A 21,409-nucleotide genomic window follows, 5' to 3' on the forward strand; every position below is an offset into this window, starting at 1 on the left:
GCACTATGATTACAGTACTGGCTAGATGCCATAGCTCTGCAAAGTTTTTCTAGGGTCAACAGGAGTTTCATAGCGTAGTTCCTGTTTCTAAGTGATCTATAAAATACATAGAACAGAGGAAGGTGTTGGAACTGTCTGTCTAACAGCTTTCAAAAGTATTTAGGAATGTAGATAGTTCATAATAAGAACTAGATGAAGCAAACATAACTAAAATCTTAGCAGACAATCCCTGATCCATGTCTAAAAAAACAAACCCCATAAACTCATTAGAGGATTTGCAAATTGTCCAAAAGCAAAAGAAGAGGCTCCACTCCATGGCATGCTGTACATTAATTTTATGCACAGTGTACAATGATTTATTTACTTACCACTGCTGGAGTTTTGGATGTTTTTTTTCTTAGCAGCCTCCTTTGCTTTCCACTTTCTCTTGTATGTACTTTGAAGCTGAGGATAATACAGACTGTTTTCACATGGCAAAAATACAACTATGGCATAAACCTAGCTAGTTGGAATTTTCAGGGTTTTTTTCTCCCCTAACAGTAGAAGGATCCATGTGGCTTCAGTAGTCAGGTTGTTCTTCACATCGTGAAAATATTTTAGCAATCTTCAGATGCAAAGATTTTCTTCTTTCTTCTGACCCAGCTGGTACTCATCACTGACAAAAGTCAGCTCCAAACTGGATAACAGTTTCTGAGAGGCTTGGAGAGCTTTAAAATGTTAATAAATGCCAGGGGTGGGAGGAATACAAAAATTTAGATCTTCAGAGCTTCATGCTCAAGCTAAATGTTGTTTGAGCCACAACATTCAACAAGAAATTCTTCAGATACATTTTTATCAATGAACAACATGTCTCAAGAATGCTAAAGAAAATCCAGAGTGATAGAATGTATTTTAAATTAAATGAACTACCCTTGTTATTTCTACTTTGACTGCTAAAATATAAAGACAGATGCAGATGATATAGATATATAGTTAAGGCTTGACAAGAACAAGTTCTCCATCACCCACTAACTTCTGTAATTACCATCATAGCTGGAGATGGGATTTGCAGTGCTAACAAAAATGACAACAGGTCTGTCGTGAAGAGCATCGCCTCTGAATAATCAGCCAATTTTGTGTTACCAGCAACAGAGGGTGGTGATCCCACCATCACAGATTGAATGACAAGATCCTGATTCAAGAACTAGACAAGAGTCTCAGTAAGAAAAGAACTTTCCTAGTGACTTCACTGGATATTACCCCCTTGGTATGTAGCAGCTTGAAAACATATGTCTTATTGTAAGGAAACCAAAAAGGGAGATGTTAAGTTTTGCAGTATTTCAGAGTAGTATTTACTAGGTTCAGAATCATACACCATACTTCCAAACACCATGATCTACTTCTGTTGCTTCTTAAAGACTGCATTTTATACCTACTATTTAAATGTTTTGTTCATCACAGCTCACAGATTCTACAGAAAGGAGCCTGTGCAAAATCTGTTTGACTAATTCTGAGATAGAAGAACCATTCCTTTTCTCAAACCATTAAAAAAGTTCCTAAATGTTCCCTTTATTTTCTCCATACACTCCAAACAGATGTGTGTTTAAAACTTTATGCTATATAAAGTTTATGTCCCTATTGAGATTTCCATAAAAGTTTATGCCTGTTGAAATTTCTGTCTTTTGATCAAAGCCAGTTGAATAATAAAATCTTAGAGAACTAAAATCAAACAGAGCTTCTGGAGTACTTTCCTATTTTTATTTTTATGCATCTTGGATCTAGTAATTTTCTAGCAGCACATTAAATGATTCAACTAAGCTCTGACACCTGATAGCCTTTTTTTGAAAAAGCTGTGTATTATATGTTATCGCAGCAAATATTTTTTTCCTTTTGAGTCCCCATCAAGATAAGCTACTGAATTGCAAAAGAGATGTTCATCCAATAAACATATACAGGGTACAAAGTTTGCATTACAAAAGGGTGAGGGGGAGTAAAACTAAGATTTCTAGCTGAATTTACAAAGGAGAATCACACACCTGAAAACCCATAATAATAATGTCACATTATCTTTGCTCCCTTCTGCTGTGAACTGAATGTTTTCCATGTTATTATCACTCTTTCAATCATCAATGTGTTGGTGATATTAAGAGATGGAGATGCCATGTTTATATTATTTCTAATAATTTAAGACTTAAGTTATTACTAGCTAACTAATATTTGCCTAGATTGGTGTAGACTTTCCACCAACACACTAAAAGTTAGTGAGATCCTTTACGTCACTAAAGTTACTCTCAAATGACAGCATAAGTCTCTGGGCCTGGATCTTTGCCATGCAACTTAGATAACAGTTGAAGAAATTCCTCCTGCAGGCAAAGCTGCAATGTACTGTTTCATTACTAAAGAGGTGCCAGATATGCTCAGAATATCAAACAAAACCACCCCATGGGTGTTTTCTACACCAAATCAACCAGTAGAATGTGGGAGTGAAAAAGTTGGAAAGGAATTAAAAATTTCTTCCATTTGGCAAGGAAAACTCAAAATGCAGGGACTTGGCTCCGAAAAAAAGAAGAAAATAATTCTTTCTGGCCAGAAAAATCTGTTGTATTTAAAATGTCTGTCCCAAAATAAAGGATATCAGCTCCTTGATACAGATTTTTAAATGTTAGATTTATAATTTTAAACTGGTATACAAATATAAAAACATTCGTATTCCTCAGCTGAACTCCATTTTATGATAATATGAAATTTGTTATGCAAATGGGGGTTAGGATTGGGTTCGTATAGTAACCAAGTCTTGGTTACTGTACCAAGTCAGCTGTTTGTCTTGTAACTGTTAAAAATGTTATTGCTGCATTAATCATTGAGAAAATATGCTTACTTTAGATTCTGGCATTCTCTTTCATTGTTTTACTTCTTTTCTAAATAACATGGGTCAGTTAAGTATGGAGCATTACATTTGCTTTGAATCACTGATTTATCAAACAAAGGGAAAGAGCAACTCATCTATATTTTCACTGATATTGAAAACTCGGCTAACACTAAGCAAGAAATGTGGAATGAAGTTCTCTTTCCCCAATGTAAATTGTATTCTGTGCTTCACTAAAGATGGGAAAAACCATTAGCTTTCAACAAACTGATTTTTCCTAATTAAAATTTTCACTGAACTCAGAAAAAAACAGCATCTAGAGGGATAACGTGAATAGACCATAAATCAAGCCCTGCAGTTCTATTAGCAAAATCTCAGATGGAAGGTGTCTTCATTTACTGACGCAGCTGATGCAGCTGAATGCTTCGTGTAACCAGATACACATCTCTAGGATCTATGCAAAAATCCTTTCTTATTTATTTATTTATTTATTTATTTATTTATTTACAGTAGCTGCAGCAAATGCCATGGATGCCATTCACATCCAACTAAATTAAATGCCAATTAATTACTTTCCGATGAAGCCACCATTTTAGAAATAGTTGAGTGTGTTTACTACGTCTCTCACTGGAGCTGAGGAGGACAGACTGAAGAATGGCAGACTTAAAAAGTGGAAGTAACTAGATGTTGCAGAGATGCCCACTGCACGTTGCAGCACAAGACCACCACTACAGGCCCAGTAAGTCCTTGTCTGCCCACAGGCATGCAAGCAGCTGTTGAGTCCTTCCAGAGCCCTGAACAGAATCGGTACTCACAGTTGTGGTATCCTGCTCCCTGGGATAAAGAAGGATCGCACTTCTTTCTTCCCTTATCTGAGAATGAAGAGATGAATGCTGCTGCATGGTGTTGGTCAGGCCTGTTACTTGGTAATGAAATCTGAGCAATCTTGTTCCTTCCAATTTTTACCATGGGCTGCTTAGATTGTCTCTCCTAGTTATGGTTTGTTGCTTGAAGGGGACGGCAGCTTCCCTTTTTTCCTATATTGACTTTATTGGGAGATTGCAGATCAGCAGGACTCCTTTTCCTGGGAGAGAAAACGGAGGCAAGCAGCAACTCCTGCTTCTCCTGGTAGCTGATGTTCTTACCTTGCAGATGATAGCTCTGCCACACCACTGGCAGGTGTTTGCCAGCCTATGTGGCTCAAATGTGTTTTAATAGGCATGTGAAGGAGGCTAGGACAGTGATTTATGTTGTGTGGAGGGACACACTAATAAAAATACAGCACAGAAGGAAACACAGAAGCACTTGAAACAAAACTTGTTTTGACAATGGTGCAGGTACCACTGGGAGAAGAAAAGGGGTGGAGGTGAGTTTCTCTTTGTGGCACACTGAGGTATGACTATAGCAGGAGCAGGCATGACAACCCAGAGCTAGATGGCCCACACAAAACTGATGCACAGTCATTACAATACAAATTTTGTATCTCTAAAAAGTCTGTACTCCAGTCCATCCCAATACATCTTCACAGTTTTTGTTGTGTTGCATAAATTAAAGGTAATTAAGATATGCTGTGATCACATGTTTTCATTTTGCTGTTTATGGGCAGGGTGAGGTTAAGATGGCTCTGAAATGATAGATGGGAAAGAGCCAGGTGGATGAAAGGGTAACACAAGGTCAGTGAGCTGATAAGATTTCAGCATTTTCAATTAATTTGGAGTAGAGAAGGGAACAGAACTAAACTCACTGTGGACAGGAATGAAAGGTAGCAGTGATAAAGATGTAAAATGATCATCAAAGAGCAAAGAGAGATGATGCTAAGGTAATGATGAGGAAGAGCAGTGGAGCAATGAGTCCAGGACTTCACATCAAATGTTGAGTCAGGAATGAAGAGATAAGAGACTTCCAGATCAGATACAGACTTTGGTCATAGGCTTGACAAGCTGGTGAAGAAGGCTTTAAACAAAAGTTGCCAGGGAAGGGGAACGTCAATCCATTCCACTCCTACCAGTTTGATGCCAGTGCCACCAATAGATGCCCAGAGATGGGAGACGGATTACAGGTCAGCAGGAAAACACCTGAAGTGCAACACAAAGGAATTCCAGCAAGTAAGTCAGCTTCTTCATGAGCCCAACCTAAATGCCTCTGTGCATACATATGTAGCATGAGGAATAAAAAAAGAGGAGTTAGAGATGTCCCCACGCCTGCAGAGCTATGATCTCATTGGCACCACGGAGACATGGTGGGATGGCTCCTATGACTGGAATGTTGGAATGGAAGGATACGGGCTGTTCAGGAAGGAAAAGCAGGGGAGACAAGAAGGCAGTCCATGACCAGCTGAAGTGCATGGGGCTCCACCTGGGGATGGATGAGGAGCCAATCAAAACCTTATGGGTCAATATTAAAGAGAGGTCAGGGACAGGGGACATTATAGTGGAGGTGTACTACAGGCCACCCAACCAGGAAGACCAAGCGGATGAGGCCCTCTATAGACAGATAGGAACAGCCTCTCATTCACAAGATCTGGTCCTCGTGGAGGACTTCAACCACCCCGATACCTGTTGGAGGGACAACACAGCAGGGCATAAGCAATCCAGGAGGTTCCTGGAATGCACTGATGATAACTTCCTTCTCCAAGTGATAGAGGAGCCCACGAGGAGAGGTGCCATGCTGGACCTTGTTCTCACCAACAAGGAAGGGCTGGTGGGGAATGTGAAGCTCAAGGGCAGCCTTGGCTGCAGTGACCAAGAAATGGTGGAGTTCAAGATCAGCGAGGGCACACAGCAAGTTCACTACCCTGGGCTTCAGGAGAGCAGACTCTGACCTCTTCAGGGACCTGCTTGGGAGAGTACCATGGGACAAAGCCCTGGAGGGAAGAGGGGCCCAAGAAACCTGGTTAGTATTCAAGGGCCACCTCCAAGCTTGGGAGTGATGCAACCCAGCAAAGGGGAAGTCAAGCAAAAATGCTTGGAGGCCTGCATGGATGAGCAAGGAGCTCCTGGGCAAACTCAAACACAAAAAGGAAGCCTACAGAGGATGGAAGCAAGGGCAGGTAGCCTGGGAGGAATACAGAGGAATTGTCTGAGTAGAGCAGCCAGGGAACAGGTTAGGAAAGGTAAAGCCTTGATAGAATTAAATATGACAAGGCGTGTCAAGGGCAACAAGAAAAGCTTATATAGGTACACCAGTGATAAAAGGAAGATAACAGAAAATGTGGGCCCTCTCTGGAAGGAAACAGGAGACCTGGTTACATGGGATATGGAGAGAAGGCTGACATACTCAATGACTTTTTTGCCTCAGTCTTCACTGGCAAGTGCTCGAGCCACACCAGCCAAGCCTCAGAAGGCAAAGGCAGGGACTGGGAGAATGAGGAACTGTCCACTGTAGGAGAAGATCAGGTTCAAGACCATTTAAAGAACCTGAAGGTGCACAAGTCCATGGGACCTGATGAGATGCATCTGCAGGTCCTGAGGAAACTGGCAGATGAAGTGGTTAGCCACTCTCCATCATATTTGAGAAGTCACGGCAGTCTGATGAAGTTCCTACTGACTTGAAAAGGGTAAACATAATCCCCATTTCTAAAAAGGGAAAAAAATGTGGGGAACTACAGGCCACTCAGTCTCACCTCTGTGCCTGGCAAGATCATGGAGCAGATCCTTCTGGAAACTATGCTCAGGCACATGGAAAATAAGGAGGTGATTGGTGACAGCCAACACGGCTTCACTAAGGGCAAATCGTGCCTATCAGATTTGGTGGCCTTCTCTGACGGGGTGACAGCATTGGTGGATAAGGGAAGAGCAACTGACGACATCTACCTGGACTTGTGCAAAGCATTTGACGCTGTCCTGCATGACATCCTTGTCTCTAAATTGGAGAGACGTGGATTTGATGGATGGACCACTCGTTGGATAAGGAATTGGCTGGATGGTCACACTCAAAGAGTTGCTGTCAACAGCTCAATGTCCAAGTTGGAGACCAGTGATGAGTGGTGTTCCTCAGGGGTCGGTACTGGGACCAGCACTGTTCAACATCTTTGTCAGCAACATGGACAGTGGGATTGAGTGCACCTTCAGCAAGTTTGCCAATGACACCAAGCTGTGTGGTGTGGTCGACACGCTGGAGGGAAGGCATACCACCCAGAGGGACCTTGACAGGCTGGAGAGGTGGGCCCGTGTGAACCACATGAAGTTCAACAAGGCCAAGTGCAAGGTCCTGCATGTGAGTCGGCACAATCCCAAGCACGACTATAGGCTGGGCGAGGAATGGATTGAAAGCAGCCCCGAGGAGAAGGACTTGGGGGTATTGATTGATGAGAAGCTCAGCATGAGCCGGCAATGTGCGCTTGCAGCCCAGAAAGCCAACCGTATCCTGGGTGGCATCAAAAGAAGCATGATCAACAGGTCAAGGGAGGTGTTTTTTCCCCTCTACTCCATTCTAATGAGACCCCACCTGAAGTACTTCGTCCAGCTTTGGGGCTCCAACATAAGAAGGACATGGAGTTGTTGGAGTGAGTCCAGAGGAGGACCACGAAGTTATCAGAGTGTTGGAGCACCTCTCCTGTGAAGACAGGCTGAGAGAGTTGGGCTTATTCAGCCTGGAGAAGAGAAGGCTCCGGGGACACCTTACAGCAGCCTTACAGTACCTGAAGGAGGCCTACAAGAAATATGGAGAGGGACTTTTTAAAAGGGCATGTTGTGATAGGACAAGGGGTAATGGCTTTAAACTGAAAGAGGGTAGATTGAGATTAGATATTAGGAAGAAATTCTTTACTGTGAGGGTGGTGAGGCACTGGAACAGGTTGCCCAGAGAAGCTGTGGCTGCCCCCTCCCTGGAAGTGTTCAAGGCCAGGTTGGATGGGGCTTTGGGCAATGTGGTCTAGTGGAGGGTGTCCCTGCCCATGGCAGGGGGGTTGGAACTAGATGACCTTTAAGGTCCCTTCCAACTCAAATCATTCTGTGATTGTATGATTCTATGATTCTCTGTTAGAAAGATTTTTGAATGGTGCAGTTTTCATACTTTGTATCACTTAGTTCTTCATCTGTGCTCCCTCAGCTGGAATATCTTTGTGCTACCAGGGAGATTGCATATAAAGTAGCAGACAAGAAAACACAAAAGACCAACTTCTTGTTTGCAGGACAATGTTCTATAAAGCAGAGGTATTATAGCTATCTTTTGGAGTTGGGCATGGACAGTACATTTTTATTTGGTGGCTAAGGAATTTATCTGTCCTAAAAGTGTCTGTAAATTTGTGAATGGGTATAACCAATAATTCGTCATACTCTTCTTCTTATTAGCATACTTTTCTCTATTTCTTTTCTTTGTCTGCCTTTTTTTTCTTTGTGTGTGTGTGTGTGCACTAGCAATTGCTTTTGAGCAGGAAACCTTTCTACTTTCTCTCATTACCTCCCATTGATTACATCATTGCTAGGTTCAAGAGAATATCTCCAGCATAAAAATTGGAGAAAAATAGAATGAGGCACTAACATTTCTCAGAGTCTTTTTTTTTTTTCTTCAAGCTGTTTTTAGAATTGGGAAGATAGAAAAGGTTTACAGTGAGTTGGTTTATAAAATGGACTTCCTGAGATTTTTAAATTATGCTGCACAGGAGACTTCACAAACTGAAAAGACTATATTTCCTGGAGCAGAGAAAAATGGTTGGGAGTGGTTGTTCACACTATCATCTAAAAAGAAAAGTATGTACATATCACTACGGCCATGGGAGAAAGGAAAAAAAAAAAAAAAGCAAAGCTATGAACAATATGGCAATGCACTGTGATAACAAAAACTCATCTTTAAAAAAATATATAAGAAATAAGTGTACTGTCAACACGGCTATACATCACACACATTGCACCAGTCAAACCAAAATGGTCTAGTAACTACCATTCTTAGTTTTAGCTTAAGGCAAACATGAGGTAAAATGCATGAAGCTAAAACTACCAGCTCAGCTAGTCCACAGTAATTTACTAGGTTGTTACGCAGAATATATGTAGCGGTGTTAATTTAACAAGCCAAATCTTCTTTCCATATAATGGAAAAGGTGTGATAGAATAGGTCAAATTTCACTTATAGTATGTGGTCAAATACCAGTTTCAAGTATTCTCTTTATAGCTAATTGAACTTGCATGAACTTGAAGTTCCTTGAACTAGCTTGTCTGAACTAGCTTGCTTGAACTGCTTTCTGCTTTTAAAAAAGTGAAAATGTCTTTGTAATAATAAAAAATACTCACAGGAAAGGCAAACTGTTTACTTTCGGCAACAACCCCTTTTATTTTAATATCTTGAGTTTTATAGATCACATTAAAATATCCTGCTATTGTGTGATACTAAAAAGTTATCAACTTCACCGTTTGCAGTATAGTGGACTAGGCTATTATTTACACTGACTATATACAGAATATAATTACTTATAAATTAAATATTTAAATTCTAATATTTTAATTTGGTTTGAATTTATTGTTACTTCTCTTTATAGATAATTTCATAATTTGATGCTCTTACCCCAGTATAGACATATTTTGTCAATTACAGTGGTGTGTTTTTTAAGGGTATACTTAGCTATTAGACAACATGTTTCTAAAGGAGTTTCCAAGATCAAGTAAGCATTACCATTCTCACTTTGCTTGACCTGCTCTATTTACACCGGGGTTTATGTTTCTCACGCATTTTCCCTGATGCAATTAGGTTTTTGTAAGAAAGCAAGGATGTGCATGCAACAAAATTATTAATATCCATTTCTTCTCCAGTTAAGTTCTCTCAGTCATATCTCCACTGGAAAAATCATAAAATGGATTTCATTGTGTGCTTGTCTAGGAGGGACTAGACCAACTCTATGTTTCAGTGGGATTTAGGCACTTATATATATAGCAACTTTGACATCCAAGGCTTGAGCATTTTTCTAGGTGACTAATGTAATTAATTCAAGGCTAAATTCACATATTTAGATTTCTCCTTATATATTTATTTATACACTATCTCCATTAGCAAATATTTATAAATATCCATAAATGTGTGTGCATGTATATGCATTTCTTTCAGCAAGTCTTTCATTCTTCTTTGATTTTATAATGGATGCGTAGATGTATCCATTTTAAGCATGGATGTGGCAAATAACATAATATACTTAAGAAAGGATCATGAGATAGGACTTGGAAAGATTAAGGAAAAAAACAGTGATAAAGTATATAAACTTGGAAAGAGATACTGATCTGGAAATGAACTATTAGTGCATGCTAAAAATCTATGTAACTGAGAGATGACTCAATGACTCTCAATGACTGCGGAGGATGAAGGACTGTTTTTTGCAGCTAACGTGATAACAAACAAATTAATCAAGCTACAATCGAATTATGTAAAATACATTGCAAACATAGTGTACAAAAAAGGAAGCAAAATACCTGAAACCCTTCTTCTTCTCATGTCATTTCTAAATCACATTTGTAGAAAATGCTTTGTAGAAATCAGATTTCCTGTATTTTTAATTATGTAAATTATGTACTATATATTTAAAGAGCTGATATCGATCACCTTAATTTTTATGTCAGTCTTTCAGGTTTTCCATTTTCCCATCTATTTATGCTTTGGGAAGACCTATGGAAATCTTCCCACTTTTTCAATAAAACTAGCAAAATTTTTATACAGAAAAACCTAACAAGCATGAATGACAGAATATGTTTAAGAAGGAACTGGGATTTGTTTTGAAACAGAATTTGGAAGACAACACTTTAAATAGATAATGAAACTATGGTTTCAGGCATGGTTATTGAGTTCTTAAATGAGGGGGGTTTCAACTTTACATTACTGTGGCTTTTCAGCCTACAATAATTTCTTAATAACTTACACCTGTCAGATTTGATTTTGGTGTTGGTTACTAATATTTATAGCTTGAATTATGAATATAATCTTATCTTGCATAAGGAAGTGATTTATATCTGTATCTCTAAAATTGGAGCCTAGCCATAACATTTGTAAAAATTATAAAAATCTGCTACTCTCCTACACTGAAGCAAACTTCCTAACAATTGTCATGGAAATAAATTAGTTAAGAGTACAGAACTGAACACAAAGGTTATCACGAACCTTTTAGCTGAAATTAGGTGAATAACTTTATGTATTATGAATTAATTTGAATCTCAAGAAATAAATGTATTTTGCTTTTCAGTGAGGGATGAGAGCTGATTCTCTGATGTATCTGGCTTTCAAGTTCCTAAAACCTATGTTTTGAGCTTAATGTCCTGAAATACACAAAATTTGTAACTTTGGTAAAAGAAAACATTGCCATTAAACTCAAGGTAAGAAATTATTATACATTGTTTTATGTATCTTTATATAAAAAGTTACAGGTAGCAAGCATATGACACAGAAATGGAACAGTAACAGCAATATTTGTGAATGCATGCTTTTTACAATGTATCTAATAAAGGGATATTTGCCAACTCAAATATTCAGTAACATACATGCAGATTATTTTCTCAATGTCAAATTCAGTCATATTGCTAGATGCTTATCCAACAAACATTTCTACTGAAGTGATTATGAATGGCTAAATACCTGATTTCAATAAATTGTTCCTGAAATTGGGAATTTAACTTGCAACGAAAAGAAGAGAGAAAAAGAAAAAGATAAATGACCAATAAGCATAATAACCAAAGTCTTATTGCCTTCTAGTAATTTTACTCAACACTGTTTGCTGAATTTTGTCATGATATGAGATTAGCTGGTCAGAGAGTCCATAAAACCTCTAGCTGGTGTTTCCAAGGACGATAGTTTCACATTTCATTGTAGCATGTTCAAAATCACCCAGGAGCGCACTATTCTCAAGCAGTCTATATAATGAAAACAACGTACATATAACAAAAATTCAATGTAAATCTCCTTCCACATATCACACAACAAACAAGTAAATAACAGACATAAAACATATCAACTGAAATAAAACTAAGATTGAAAAAAAAAAAGGGGGGGGGGCAGGACAGTGTCAGTTAGGAGCTAATTTCTTCTTCAAGTTTGCAGCAAATCTCCAAATGTATTTAAAAACTAAGGAGCACTTGGTGGCCAGCAACAAAATTACAAAAGAAACATATTATTGTGCAACGGGAATATCTTGCTAAGGAGATAAGATATGTCTGTACTTCTTAGGTTTGGATAAAGGCAATGAAATGAAATTAGAAACATGTCCACTCTCCCTTTCAGACAGCTGAAACAATTCACTACAGATTTTTTCCATTCAGAGTTTGCATGACTGCATGAATAGTTGTCTGAAAGCAAAACAAAGTTAAAATATGTTCTCAGTATGAGGAAAAATATAGACAAATATTTACCTAAACTATCTAGAAGCAATTAAACCATTAATGGATTCTTTCCCAGCATAATTGCTGTATACATATATACACATATAAGCATGGATATATGCATGTCTGTATATATACATATACATATGTTAATTGACATAGTAGCAGCTTTCTATAACTTCATTATAAACTTCTGAGATTATGTTTATTGAGATCAAGTGTTGATAACAAATTAGACAAAATGAAAAGCCTAGGAAAAGACTGAAAATAGGGAGTTTACTTTGCAAACATTAACATTAGTGCTACAGAATCCCTGACTTTATCAGTACTACCATAGACCCTTCCCCCAACAATTCACAAGGTTGAATGAATAAAATGAACTGAAAACAGACAGTTCCACATCTTCCTGTCTTGGGTTAGATTGCCAAGTTTTACATGCTGGGACTCTAAATTTTATATTCATAAATTAAAAAAACCCACAACAACAACAACAAAAAAATCCAAAAACAAAAACCCAAAACAAACACCAGAGCCATGCAAAGCATCTGTTGTCTTTATAATGTGTTTGGAATGAAGATTATATTTAGCTAGGGGATGATTATAGTGCTGTCAAGAATAAGGAGTTAATAGATTTTACTTAGTTTACAAGGCTGAAGTGGTCTTTCAGTTTTCTCAGTATTCAAACCTGGCTCTCTCCATACAAAGTGACATATAACTTGAGAACTAACATGCATTTTAGCCATATAACAAATAAAATGGAAAGGAACAGATGGTTCAATTGTTGTATAGGTATGTTTACTTACCTTGAGTTTGTCTCTTAGACCCTAGTTGTGTTGTACTCAGACTCATGTTTGCTTAGAGACCCAATGAGGCAGAACCTGGAATGTTATGGCTATTTCATTCAAAATAATAATGTTTGCATAGAAAAAAAGAAATATATGCATATAGATACTTAATGAACAGTACACCTTGATAATCTGATCAATATTCATGAAGTAATTTACGTTGGCATGCAATTAGATTAAAATTATCAAATAACTTATTTTTTTAAGAGACAGAAATGCCTTAATGTGCAAAGAAAATATGGAGGGCATGTAATCAGTCACAAGAAGTGCATAAATAATGCATGCAAGAGAAAACACAAGTATATATAAAAAGTTTCTGTCTTCTTTTTCAAATAAATGGTTCATAAATGTTTCTGCTTTTCTTTTTCTTTTACTTGCAAACTTTGTCATTCATATTTACAGTCATTCAAAGTGCAATATACAGTAGAAATAGCTTTTATTAAAAATATCATGCTTGAATTTACTTTTTTATTGATTAGAAAGTTCCCTTTTAACTACATTCTTATGTGTAAATATATGAGTATTCTCTATTCACTATGCTGTCTCATGTTCTAATCAATATATATATATTTATGTTAATATGACAAGCCAAGATACTGTGATTAATAATGGAACAGATACAGTAAAGTTTTGCAAATATTGTCATTCATTATATAAAAGATAATGTTTCATGAGAAAAGGGGTTTCCTTACCCCAGGATTGAGTTTCTCATTATTGTGCCATGCATCAAAATGGATACATGTATTTTTTTATTTACTGATGTATTGATTTAGATATGTTAGACCAACAGTGGATGATACTCAAGGCCACCTCAGTTACAAGGAAACCACGTGTATGTGGCTCTTTCAAAAACTAGATTCACACAAAATCTTCTTTGGTTTTTAAAAATTGTACCTGTTCTCTGTTGATCTGTGCGTGTATGCATGTGGGTATGTGTAAAATAGTAAAAGAAAAAGAAAGATATAAAGTAGAAAGGTAAAACTGAGATACAAGATCCTTCAGGAAACAGGAGCAGAGATGAGAGAAAGAGAGACAGGAAGAGAGAGAGAGATAATATAATGGTATGTGCTATCAGGAAACAGAAATTTAAACAATAAATAAAGAATAAAGAAAATATGTCTTTACTGAATAAAGAGTGACTATGTTTGGGCAATCAAGTCCTTACACAATAGTCTTCATCAAAAATCTATTGATACTGACCGCTGAACAGCTTTATCATGTCTGGACAGCCTGTGACTTGTGGTTGGTACCTCTTCAATTTCGTCTATCTCACACGCATCTGCAGCATCTTGTGAGTAGCTATGCTTCATGACAAGGATATTTCTCCTGTTCACGGGCTGAATGAGTGGTTTTACAGGCTGGGGTTGTATTTCTGTCAAGACAGAAGCATCTCTTGTGCTGAGGTTACTACGGCTGCCCTTAATGCTAGACACTTGTGATCCACAGTGATGGTCATGAATGCATTTTGAAGATGATCGCCGCAGTTTATGATAATTTTCAAAGTCATCTGCAACATCAGCAAGGTCAGCTGTAGGCCCTGTCCCTCTGAGGGTGCATAACTCATAATGAGGAGGCTCAAAGACCTCCTGGAACACTGTTTGATCAAAGTCTGTTTTCCTTTGGACAAATTTTTTACGAGGCTGCTTGATCTGTACTATAACAGAGATAACAATGAGGATGATCACAATGCAAGAAGTCACCCCAATTATAGTCCCACTGGTATTGGTAAGTTGGTCCAATAGGTTAGCTTTTCTTTTTTCTGTGATAGGAGGGGGGAAAAAAAAAAAAAAAGCACAGCATTAATGGCAGTTCAAGAATAAAAACAACCATGATGGGTTCTCAGGTTACTGCAAAGCTGAGCCTAGTCTATGTCTGAGTTCACTTAATCAATCTCACTGACAAAAACGAAAAAGGAAGAAATCAGGTATTCATGAAAGCCAAAGAAACAACACACAGGTCCTCTGTGTGCCTATTCACTTGGAAAATGATTTATTCAGGGTGTATTACAAGCTTAATTAGATGAAAGAATTATTTACTTTTTTTATAAAAAGCAACCACCATAACAAGCAGATGGCTTTAGTGTCACCTCTGAACTCCATTTGCTGCTAAAGCCCCCAAGACTGTTACAGATGTTCTCTTCATTATTTTCTCTCTCTCCCAGTAAATACATGCAACTAGGACATTAGGACCAATGAAAGAGAAAGGCTTTACAGGATTTAAAAATAAATTCTTTTTTGCATTGGGAACTTCAGTGAAATCCTAATATTTATGAGCTGACTGGGACTGTTGACAGTATTCAATGAAAAAGCTAAATCAGGAGAAAGTAGAAAAGTTATTAAAATTGAGATTTCAGAAAGAAAAAAAAAAGTGTGCAAGTTATTGCTTTTGTTCCTGCCCTATTAATTACCACAACTTTTCTAAACATCCATAAAAATCCAAAAGCTGATCCTACCTACTATCATTTACTGAAGGGCCTCTAGGAAGTTAGCCAGCAAATTCAGTGTTGTGAATGAAGAAAAACAGAAAATATGCAGGAAAATAATAAAAAGGAAAACAGTTTCACCCTACTGTTGTGTATATTTCTCTGTGATTTATTTTCAGATGGCTGCAGACACGTGAGACGGTGACTGAGCCTTGCAGAAATCCAAGCTGAAAGCATTCGCATCAGTCTCTCTCTCACAGGCATAGCAAGACTTGACAACTGTGATTAAGTTTCAACACCCAGTTTAGTGTATTTTTTTCCTGGCAACCTACAACATATCAATGGAGTTAACAAAAAGCCTTTGAAATGAAAGTTATTGGCACCAAAACAATAACATCCATCTCTTCATAATCTCCTAGATACCAAAACCGAACGTACCAGTACTCCCCATTGCCTACTCCTGTGGATTCACCTGGGGTTTCTCTAACTGACACAGACTCTGGGGAAGTAGCAGAGTTAGAAAAAGCAACACAGCAGCAACCAACCTTTTTGCTGGAATCAGCAAACCGCCTTTTTCTAGTCAGAAAAACAAGAAAGAATAAATGCACAAGACCAAATAAAAAGATACTTGGCAAATGAAAGATTAAAATCATTCTGGAAATTAAAGAATGGGGAAGGTTTGCTGTTTTCCTCTGTGCTGAAGAAGTAGAGAACAGATAATTATTTCCCAATTGTGTGTTACATTCTTTGAAGAATATTATTCCATGCCACAGTTTTGCTGTGTTCTTTTGAAGTATGTTTTCATTTGTGTTTTACCCTATTGCACTGCTTGTCAGGATTTTACAGGCTTCAGCAGACTTATGGGATGACTGCTAATCCACCTCATTCTGAATTTTTTTCTTGATTGGTTCCTAAATTTGGCATATCCCATGTTTCCAGGAACAAATCTGCAGCAGCAAGGAGGGGCGAGAGGGAAGCAAACTGTCTCCCTAGCCTGCAATGTAAGTTAGTTAAGCTCTTTTCCCTGAAGACAACACAGATGTTGATTTTTTTTTTTTTTTTTCCCCAGAAACACAGAGCAATATTTAGAAACCATTGTCAGCACCTGGTCAGGAACATCAGTTCCTGTCTATGTACTAGACATTACAGCTGCTTGTTCCTTGCTCTTCAATGTCACTTGATTATAGGTAGATTTGGTTGCTTTCTTACAGCATTAATTCCACTTCACCTTGATATTTTAGCCCACCTGGGCTATTATAGACATGGTATGCAGCTGAAAGACACCTGCTACCCATATGGTACTCCACTACAAAGGTAACTATGGCAAAGGAACCAAAATATGACTTTCAATTACATTTTAGATTGTACGGGAAACAGAGACGAAGTGATCAGAAAGCCTGCCAGGACATAACCAACCAGAAGGACATAACCAACACAAATCAGCACCGAGCAAAACAAATGCAAACACTGAAAGTAAAATCCATCTGTATTTTTACTTGTCTTTGTTTTCTCTGTTGCTTTTTGTATGCTCTCCCTGAATTACTCTTCCTGAGCTTTGACCCATCTGGCACATACTTAAGAGGAAACTAAGGATAATATGCTGTATCCCATGCAGCCTAAATGACTTGACATTTTGAATTCCACACATTACCTTTGCAGTGGTTTTCATCCCAAGGATACACACAATTCTGGAGTCCATTGCAGACCAATGTATTATTAATACACATATTACTGTGGCAAAAGAATGTGTTGGCTTCACAAGGGGCTAAAAACAAGAGAGAAAAAGCTGATATTAAGTAGTAAATCATTCAGTTCTCCCCAACAAACACATCTAGGAGTGATCATGTAATCTGTAATAGGAAAAAGCGATACAACACAGGTTCCTTGAGCATATTTAATACTTGACATGCAGCAGTGAGAGCACTCAAGTCACACGCTGTTTATTATTCTGTGGCAAGAGATGCTCAGTTCTAAGATGGACAGACTTTCCCGTAGTCTGACTCTCATGGCTGTAGTGGGTTGGCCCCCCATACATTGGTGGGGGGTCACTGATGTGTTATCAACAGTTTTAGCCACAGATCCAAAACACAGCACCCTGTGGGCTGCTATGAAAAAAGTTAACTGTATCCCAACCAGATCCAGTGTATGGGAAATAATTTGTTTTAAAGTTTATTGCCAAAGCTCCAGTTTTATAAGAAAACTTGTGACTCAAAGAAGATACGTACTTTAGTGCCCATATTAACAGTGCTTGAACATTAATCCACAGAGAAAATAAAATTATTTTAAAAACATTGTGGTCACAAGAAAGGCTACAGTAAAAAATAACCCTTTGATCACAAGTGTGAAGATTAAAAAAAGCAACAGTCTTCGGTGTCTCTGAAGGCCATGGTCTAGGAGAATCATGAAGATGAAAGCTGCAGGATGAAGGCTTTACTGAAGGCCATATACTGTTACTGTGAAGAAGCAGGTTAGAGGCCGTCAGAAGGAATTGTACACGCTACTAAACTGTGCTACTTACTCAAGTGTTGGGAGATCCTTAGGTGTTGGTTTTGTAAAGATACTACTTCAAAATTATGTCACATAGTAAAGATAAATTAGTCCTCACATTTCTTTTATTAAAACCAAACCAGAAGATCTACCTCCATTTAGAAAACATTTAGAACTATAAACTTTATCAGTGTTAAACCAGTAAAAATGAACCGTTTATGTATTTTTTAGCTCAAACAACCCAAACCCATTATTATAATCATTTTAAAGGGAAAGTTAAAAAATAACCTAAGACCTTTAACTAATCAGAAAAGACTTATGATGCTCATATTATTGATACTTAGAATTTGATGTTCATGGCTATTTTTCTCCTCTGCAACTTTAAAAGCAGTTCCTGTGACAACATATATGCATAGTGACTGGCTCAGAGCAGACAACTGTTTCAGTGGTTTGCCTACTAAGGACAACAGAAAGGATTTATATTGTAGAACTCAATGACTCCATATATCATGTCAAGAAATCCACTTTTCAATAAGTGCTTAAGTTCAGATATCCATAAGTGACTATAATGGCTTCTTCAGAGCAGTTATGGTCTGTTAAACAAATAGCAAATGCCATCAAAACTTGTACACAGCCCCAAATATGCAACCATCCACTTAGATATAACAGCATATGTGCACTGTATCTCTTAGCCAATGCAGAAGATGGATCAGCCAGACTAGTTCCACCCACTGTTCAATTTTTGGAAAAATCTGGTATACCATCTCCTAAGCTGCAGTGACCCTGGACAGATGGTGAGTTTGGTACAGGGAGGTTTTTATTTCAAATTGCGCAGAAAGTGCAGAACCGCACATGTGCATATTAGAAAGGGAGGGTGCTTCGGGACAGCCCTTATCTATCTGGTGCTGTAATTTGGGGACAGTGAGGGCTGAGCCTGGAGGATACTGTGTCACATCATGATGTGACACATCACAGAGGGGACCCACCAGAGGCATTATCGTCCCTTCACACACTAGCTGCAATCTCTGTTTCTGGGCAAGGCGAGGATTTTTTGGGACCAGTTCTTTCTAACACACAGAAAGAGTCTCGCTGCCTGCTCTAAACAAAAAGGTGAAAGAGAGTGGGAGAGAATTTATGAAAGGGAAGCCTAAGAAGACCTAAGCAGCCACTGATTCAAAACACACGGTAATAGATAGAGAGCGCACAAGAAAAGAAGACCTAAATGACAAATGGGGAAAGCACAAGAGTGACAGGGGAACAAGGGGGAAAAAAAAAAAAAGAAGCGCAGGATTAGGAAAGTTTATGCTACCAAAGCCATAAAGGAGAAAAAAAAAACCCACACCAAAACACCAAAAACCCATGCAGAGTGGCATGAAAGGCCTTAGAAGTGAAGTGGTGAGTACAGAGTGCTGTGTCTGAACAGAACCTCTTATATGTCTATGACTTGCTCTTGCCACTTTAAAATCAGTCTGATTTGATCCTGAATGCAACAGCAAAGAAAGGACTGATAGTGGAACAACAACCCCCAAAAGATAGAGAACAATTTAAGGGAAGGAAGGACAGTTGCGCAAGGCAGAAATAAAGGAATTTAGAAGTATAGTGGTGGTAAGTAGAAAAGGAAGAACTAGAGGAAGGTTGTAAAGGAAGTGAAAGGAAGAGGAAGAAAGAGAGAACCGCACAGCAAAAACAGACGACACTTAAGACATTCTGCACTGAAAGGAATGACAAGAGATTTTATATCAGATGAAAAATATTAGGAAATGTTTCAGAAATAAGAGAGAACAAATAAAAGCAGTACAAAAGACATTTTTTGCAGATTTAGGAAGAAGGGATAATTATGCAAAGTGATGGCAGGGAGATCCCTAAGTGCCACATCTACACATCTTTTAAATACCACCAGAGGTGGTGACTCAACCAGTTCCCTGGGCAGCCTGTCCCAAGGCTTGACAACCCTTTCGGTGAAGAAATTTTTCCTAATATCCAATCTACACCTCCCCTGGCACAACTTGAGGCCATTTCCTCTTGTCCCATCACTTGTAACTTGGGAGAAGAGACCAACACCCATGTGGCTACAACGTCCTGTCAGGTAGTTGTAGAGAGGGATAAGGTCCCCCCCTCAGCCTCCTTTTCACCAGGCTAAACAACGCCAGTTCTCTTTTTCATGTTTATAAAATTGCTATAGTCAAGTCCTCTCTGTGGTCCCTTGAACCTGGAGTGATTAAGCTGGACAAGAAATCAATATATTTTCTCCACTCTAATGAAGGCTTTTTGTTGGAATGAATGAAAGCATCAAGGGAAGCTGAAAACTTGTCAGTCCCATTGTACATTGGAAGAATTAGGTTTTTTGCCCTGAAGAGGCACAGCAAAGGGGTCTTGGGATGCTGCATCAAGGACATTGTAGTAATAGCAAAAATATAATGAACTGGTAGTAAACAAGATTCTTTCACAGCAAGATGGATCTGGTCCTGATGCTTTCCTGAAGCTGTTACAGAACCCTGGATGGGACTGGAATCAAGCAGACAAGGTATGTGACAGCAACACTTGATAGCTTAACCTAAGTCTTGAACATCATGTGTGGCAATGCCTCAATAGGAAAACATTAAAACATGAGGAAAAGTTGTGGATGTTTTCACAAAAAGAAGCTACTGTTATCACTAGCTTCAACTAGGTGAAGCAGCACAAACCTCTTTACCTAGCAGAAGCCCTACTCTATCAATCTATGGTCTTCCCCATGACTGTGTAAATGACCTTTACATGACAGAGCAGCAGGAACGCACAGAGCCCTGCCTTGGGTCGAGCGATGAGCCACGTGAGGTTTTGGGTCAGAATTAGTGGGCAGCCCAGTGTCAGCCCACAGCTACCAATATTGTAGTAGGTGTCTGCTATGGACTACCTAATCAGGGACAAGAAGTAGATGAAACCACCTTCAGACAGCTTGAAGAAGCCTCACATCCGCAGGTCCTTATGGGGCATTTTAATGACCTGATATCTGTGGAGGACAACACAGCAGGGCACAAGCAATCCAGGTTTCCAGAGTGCACTGATGATAACTTCCTGATATAGGTAATCAAAGAGCTGATGAGGGGAGCTCTGCTGGACCTCACACTTTTATAAACAAGCAAGAACCGGTTGGGGATGTGAATGTCAGGTGCAGCCCTGACTGCAGTGATCATGAGATGGTGGAGTTCAGAATGAAGGCAAAAAGTAGGATCACAACCCTGGACCTCAGGAGAGCAAAATTTCAGCATTGAGGGGTCTTCTTGGAATAGTGCCATGGGAGGTGGTCCTGGAAAGATAAGGGATCCAAGAAGGTTGATTCTATAAGATCACCTCCTCCAAGCGCAATAGTTGTCTATCTGGACAAGCAGAAAATCAAGCGAAGGTGGCAGTTAACCTGAACGGATGAACAGTGAGCTCCTGATAAAACTTATACATAAAAATGACACATGCAAGAGGTGGCAGCAGAGTCAAATGACCCCAGTAGAAATATAGGGGTACTAACTAAAGATGCAGTGATACAATT

General features: G+C 38.6%; 1 protein-coding gene across 1 annotated transcript in view; it reads right to left on the bottom strand.

The window, feature by feature from the left end:
- Positions 1-11,254: 11,254 nt before the first annotated feature.
- NETO1 (neuropilin and tolloid like 1) overlaps positions 11,255-21,409 on the bottom strand; it is a 70,584-nt gene continuing 60,429 nt past the window's right edge. Inside the window, exons 8-11 of the mRNA XM_054818291.1 lie at positions 17,051-17,164; positions 14,178-14,736; positions 12,936-13,010; positions 11,255-11,667 (exon numbers count right to left, since the gene is read on the bottom strand). Of these exons, the coding sequence (XP_054674266.1) occupies positions 12,950-13,010; positions 14,178-14,736; positions 17,051-17,164 (734 nt within the window). The 3' untranslated portion in view covers positions 11,255-11,667; positions 12,936-12,949. The remainder of the gene's footprint in view (positions 11,668-12,935; positions 13,011-14,177; positions 14,737-17,050; positions 17,165-21,409) is intronic.

The sequence above is a fragment of the Grus americana genome, chromosome 2 (genome assembly GCF_028858705.1).
Source record: "Grus americana isolate bGruAme1 chromosome 2, bGruAme1.mat, whole genome shotgun sequence".
Taxonomy (NCBI): Eukaryota; Metazoa; Chordata; class Aves; order Gruiformes; family Gruidae; genus Grus; species Grus americana.